This window comes from Ostrea edulis, chromosome 6 (assembly GCF_947568905.1).
Source record: "Ostrea edulis chromosome 6, xbOstEdul1.1, whole genome shotgun sequence".
In the NCBI taxonomy this organism is placed as follows: Eukaryota; Metazoa; Mollusca; class Bivalvia; order Ostreida; family Ostreidae; genus Ostrea; species Ostrea edulis.
The window spans coordinates 47,419,832-47,425,957 of NC_079169.1; the positions used below are offsets into that span (position 1 = coordinate 47,419,832).

General features: G+C 34.0%; 1 protein-coding gene across 1 annotated transcript; it reads right to left on the reverse strand.

Moving 5' to 3' along the window:
- Nucleotides 1-4,198: 4,198 nt before the first annotated feature.
- LOC130046818 (26S proteasome complex subunit SEM1-like) lies at nucleotides 4,199-5,429 on the reverse strand. The gene is made up of 3 exons (XM_056139799.1): nucleotides 5,259-5,429; nucleotides 4,743-4,839; nucleotides 4,199-4,338 (listed from the first exon to the last, which is right to left on the reverse strand). Exons 1-3 carry the CDS (start codon nucleotides 5,341-5,343, stop codon nucleotides 4,281-4,283), a joined length of 240 nt encoding a protein of 79 aa, XP_055995774.1. The 5' UTR covers nucleotides 5,344-5,429; the 3' UTR covers nucleotides 4,199-4,280.
- Nucleotides 5,430-6,126: the final 697 nt, after the last annotated feature.

The following is a 6,126-nucleotide window of genomic DNA, read 5'->3' on the forward strand; positions in this document are numbered from 1 at the left end:
GCAGTGTTTTCAGACTTGGAATATTTATGGCAAGCCTTTAATTTGGTTTGGACCTTTTTATACGCCCTTCATTAGACGGGACGTATTATGTTATGGCACTGTCCGTACATTTGTCTGGCTGGCTGGCCAGCTGTCCGTTCGCCCGAGGTTATGTTTTCCAGACTTTTTTCCATATTGGATGCATGTACAACTTTGAAATTTGGTCACAATTTTTCCCTCAAGAAATGTAAGAGCGAGTTTGCATTTCAGATGGATTGGTACATTCTTGACCTACTTTAGGGCTATAAGTAAGTCAAATAGTTTTCCGGACTTTTTTTGGTTACAGATACAGCCCTGAAATTTACACATACATGTAACCTTCCTTTCAGAGGAATACAAGTTCAGTTTGGATTTCAGTTGGATTGGTCTGTCCGTGATCTACATTAGGACTAAATGTAGGTCAAACAGTTTTCCTGGCTTTTTTTCATTATGGGTACAGATAATGCCATGATATTTAGTCACAGGCTTCCTCTCAGAGGAATACAAGTTCATTTTGTATTTCAGCTGGATTTATCCATCCTTGACCTACTTTTTGGAAAAAATGGGTCAAACAGTTATCTGGGCTTTTTAAAATTCATTATGAATACAGATATTGCGCTGAAATTTAGTCACTGGCTTCCTCTTGGAGGAATACAAGTTCAGTTTGCATTTAAGCTGGTTTGGTCCCTCCTTGACGTATTTTTGGGCTAAAAATAGGTCAAACAGTTTTCCGGGCTTTTTTCATACAGATACAGATATTGCTCTGATATTTAGTCAAAGGCTTCCTCTCTGAGGAATATAAGTTCAGTTTGCATTTCATCTGGATGGTTCATCCGTGACCTACTTTTGGGCTTAAAAAAAGGGTCAAACAGTTTTCCGGGCTTTTTTCATTACGGACATAGCCCTGATATTTAGTCAAAGGCTTCCTCTCGGAGAAGACAAGTGCAGTTAGCATTTCAGCTGGAATGGTGCATTATGACCTACAGTACTTTAGGGGTAAAAGTAGGTCAAACAGTTTTCCAAATTTTTTTTTGGTATGGTCACAGGTATTGCTCTGAAATTTAGTCACAACCTCACTCTCAGAGAAATACATAATCAGTTCACATGTCAGATGGATTGGTGCACCATAACCCACTTGAAGGCTTTTCTATTCAGAATGTGTGTTGTATCAATTCACTTCCAGGTTGAATTTCTCTGTATATTGTACAGTTTGGGGTACTCTTGTGAGAGAGTATTTCACTGAGACTGATGACATGAACAGCGACTGCAGGTAGAAATTTAGAAGTGTACCTCTGCAGGTGACATAAGTAGGAAGGATATTCTCACGTGGATTTGAACTCGCAACCAATGCTTTAATTTTACGTTGTGACTGGAAAGTGTATGGTTATGTGAATACTGAAAATAATCACTAGCTTTGTAAAATGAAGAGAGAACTATAAATATCTATGTACAAATCAACAAGATTAAACTAAATGTATTCCATCCCAATGTTGTCAGACCTCAGACTTACCTTTGGGGGAAACAAAATCATGAAAATGTATTTTATTTAATTCAGCTAACAAAAACTAAAAGGATGAAAAAGAGTTTCTAGAAAAACATTAAATACAGAGTTTGTTGGTGGACTTCAAATTTATATGTTTTTGACAATTGTGAGACAAGTTTTTAAAAATATTTTCATTACCTCAATTTAAAGGACCTGTATGATTGTGTTACCAGATAACCCACAGATATATACATTTGTCATATAGTCAACGATATTAAAGGTCAGATCCTCTGGGATTTTATTCATCATGGTTATTCAAGGTCACAACTTTTGATCTAGTTCATGATTTAATAGCGAGAGTCCAATTTTTGAAGTCCTCACAAATATGGATATATACTGTGTGTATAATATTTTTTAAGTTCAGTTGAATGTATACTCTGCAAAAGATACATGAAAAACTATACGCTTTGATCTCCAAATTTATGCTGTCATAATTTTAAGAAATTAAATCTGGCGTAAAATTTTAAGATTTTTTTTTATGTAAATCTGCTGAAAAATCGGGAAAAAATAGAATTAAAAGTAAAAATGTTGTATAACAGACCACTTGGTGGAACTTTTGACAACATTCGACCGACATCGTTGAGGTGAACACATGCTTACGATGCCCAGTACTAGAGGCTCACTGTAAAAGTTTTTACTGCCATTATTAACAAATATGGTAAAAAATTAAATAACCTTGTTGTAGAGTTGAACATATTTAATCTTAGCTACAGATCTGCAGCTAATATTTAATCATCTTAATTGTCGTAAGAGACGATTGCAACTTTTTGTTGGCATTGATCTCCTGTGTTTCAGTTATTTTTAAAACTATTTTTAAAAAGATTTTATAGAATCAGTTTGTTTAAACAACATTCCCAGTTCAAGTAAGATATTTTCCCTATCTATTTTTGCCTTTCATTTTGGGGGTGTGTGTGTGTATAAATGTGATACATAATATATTTTAACAAATATTAGTCATTTTCATCATAACTTCGCAAGTTACGTCTCAAAGTAAAGGAATTTATTCTGAGATCACTGTAGTTCAGTTTGTTTACACTAACCTTTTTCAAACTGTAATGTGGCTGACGAAAAGCTAAACAAATACTACAAGAAAGGGGTAAAAATAGGTCAAGGGAGGAAAATAACTGTTATATAGTTTGAGTTCTCAAAAGTAAATTTAAAAACTCATGTACCAATTGTCAACCAAATGAACTGATGAAATCTATATAAAGGTGCTGCAGCCATGTCAGAAAAAGACAGTGAGCCAAGTAATATGCCATATGTAAAAGGGTTGTTGTGCGATATGAATGCACATGTGAAAATATTGTACTGTTCATCATTCCACATAGGAACATGGTTTATTGATTAAAGAACAACTCATATTTAAATGTCAGTAATGCTAAACTGCAGCAGTTATTTATCTTGGTTAACAAAACGTTGGCCTATGTTTAAAAATAACCTGCCAGTCTATTATTGGAAACTGGTGTTTTCTTTTTAGATTTCTGAGTCAGCCGTTAATTTTGTCAGCAAGAGCGCTATACCTCTTTGGGTTAAAACTCGAGTCAAGATCACAGGTCTATGATCATGCCTTAATTACTACATCAAGGCATGCATACCCCTAGGAATTTTTTGATAGGTTAAATATAATCTTAAGAACAATTTACAATATGATTTTTTAAAGGGCACCCCTGCAATGGGGTCGAAATTCATGAAAAACCAACATTGGGGAATTGTTTTTAAAAATCTGGTTCATATTTACACAAGTATTACTTGTGCTTAGAATTGTTGTCAGCTACACTAGTGTCATTAAATACAGGTTCATTTTAGTCACGATTTGAATTTTTCTTTTAATTTCACCTTTTTAACTTGTTTTTTTTATAAAACTGTATACTTTCCTTCAATAATCTACGGTAATTAAGATGCCTGATAATTTTTAAAGGCAATTATGTGAAAGCAAATTCCCTGTGCACAAAAGCAGTCAAGTGCAACGATCTCAGGAAGCGGACTTTGTTCCAAGGACAGCAACCATTCATTGTTTTACTGGACTCCAGTACGTGTCCTGTATAAAAGCATGCAAAGTTTAGGAAGGGATTTTAAACAACAGGGTTACACAACAGTAGCTACACTATTGGATTTCCATAAGTTGAATATCATGCATCAGTGACATGTTTTATTGTTCCTAGAAAATATATCAGCAAAAAAGCAATTTGCCTGAAAGCAATTAAGACTGGATATTACGATTACAAAAATATGAAATATCATTTAGAAATAACACACACAATACATGAATCACGTTACATGCAATGTACCTCCTATATCCACATACTAAAGGTATTGTGATGTGTTAAAAACTTCTTGCACTTTTTTGTTTTGGCCTAAAGTCAAACTAGAATGACAATGGATGAGCTTTTTGTAAAGACTAAAACCAAATCCCTCTCAATAGGTTTTCTTCTTTTGTCACCTTGAATTGATCCTTACTTACACCTTTTGTTGTCCTTATGGATAAGTTCATGTTTGAATTCACGTTTTAGGAGAAATAACATTAAACAATGGTTCAATTTCTTGGTGTTTTTTTTTAGATCCATTCAAAAGCTTGCATTGCATTATGAGTTCATGAAACTTGAATTTCTCCTGTAGAAATAAGCAAGAAAACCTGCATGTTTTACAGATGATTTACTTTAGATACAACATATACAAGGTGATGATTCTAAATGTTTTTTGAACATGGACGTGTTATTTGTTAAGTTTTCATAGGTTCCTGGCCTTCTATGGTCTTGCCTTGCTTCTCTAATTCTGCCCTGAAATGTCAAGAAGTCAAGTTTGTGAAACAAAATGCTCCTAAGCATGTCAGGCATCATGGTACACATTTACAGGTATACATGCACGCTTTGACATTTTGATGCCACAATCGTACCAACTAAGTTCTTTTTAAACATCTTTCGAAGTTTTGTAGACTACTTCACTCACAAAAATAATAATGTAAACAGACAAGGTTTTCATATCAATATCAAATGTGAATCATAGGCTATATTCACATGCTTTAAAGTGCAAAACCTATTTCTCTATAATATATACATACATGTATGTGTGAGAGAGTATCTTTCAATCTCTCCCTCTGTTAAATAACAGGTGCTGAAAATCACCAATTTTTCTAACAGCAGATATTTCTTATGTTTTAATTTGATTATTTGGAAATATTTACCTGAGTTGTGATGAGAAATCATCCTCCACATTGTCATCATCCCAGTTATCTTCCCACACGTTCACATCTTCCTCTTCCTCATCAGCACCAGTCCAGTCTGTTAACAATGAAAAATCAACCCACAGAGTATAGTATAAAGCTACGTTATGTAAACTAACTATACTTGAAGTAGTTAGTTGATATAGTATCATATCTACATAAAGCACACAATGTGACACATGAAAGCACAACCAAGTTACACTGTTTCTTATATATAATGGATATCAATGATAAAATCTGTTGATTTGAGTGCTGTAAATGTCCAGTGATTTTAAATGTATGCCGAATTTCTAATGAAATTAATAATAAATATTGTTAAATATTCATTATTGTTATGTACTCACTGTTACACTGTTGTAAAAATGATTTGTCACGCTGCGGTGCAGTGTTAACACTGCCAGTGTGAGGTACTTTAGATAGTTTATCGTGATTAAGATTCTACAAACCAAACTTATAAGAAAATAGAAATAAACATACCTTCTGCTGGAAATTCTTCAAATTCGTCGTCTTCTTCTAATAAACCTAAATCAGGTTTCTTGTCTTTTTCTTTGCCGTCGCTCATGTTGACTGTAATCTAACTCAATTCTGCGCTTGAAAAATAAAAAAACAAAACCGGAAACTGTTATAAATTCCGAAATACTAATCGTAAACTCGCAAAATAATAACATAATCAGAGTACTGAAAGTACTGAAAAGTGCTAAGCTGACATCATGTTCTGTATGTAATGTTAATGAGCAGGAACAGTAAAAAAAAAAAAAAAAAAAAGCTCATGCAGTATTCTTTATTTTCGCACAACTAAATAATACATATTCTGTAAAGAAATAACAAATATGGATTGGAAACAATGTCCTGAAACTTTTCAACATGTTGAAATATAAACTTTATATGATGTTAAAAACGAGAGAGAAGGACCGCCCATCTCTTTGATGATGTGAATTTTACGAGGATGCTAGAAGATGACCGACTTGTCACATATTTCAAAAGCTTCTCATTTTACATTATTGAACCATACATTCAATACAATGGTAGATTGCCATATACCATCGTCGGACGATGCATATGTATATAAAAATACGCTTTACCCGTAAAACAGCAATACCTTGGTCGTTTAGAAATAGTAAGGTAAGCCTAAGTTACACCGTTGCATCCTCTAAACTCCTGCATGACCTGCTTACATCTATGGTCGGGGGAGGTGTAATCAGTTACGCAATATCGTCCCTCTGAGACACCGATGTCTGTCCTTCGCTGTCAAAACATAATCGTGCACAAGTTCTTTCTCGTTCACGATCGACGCGGATCAGTTAATTTTTTTACTGTGTTGCACACATTTTTGCTATGTCGGACA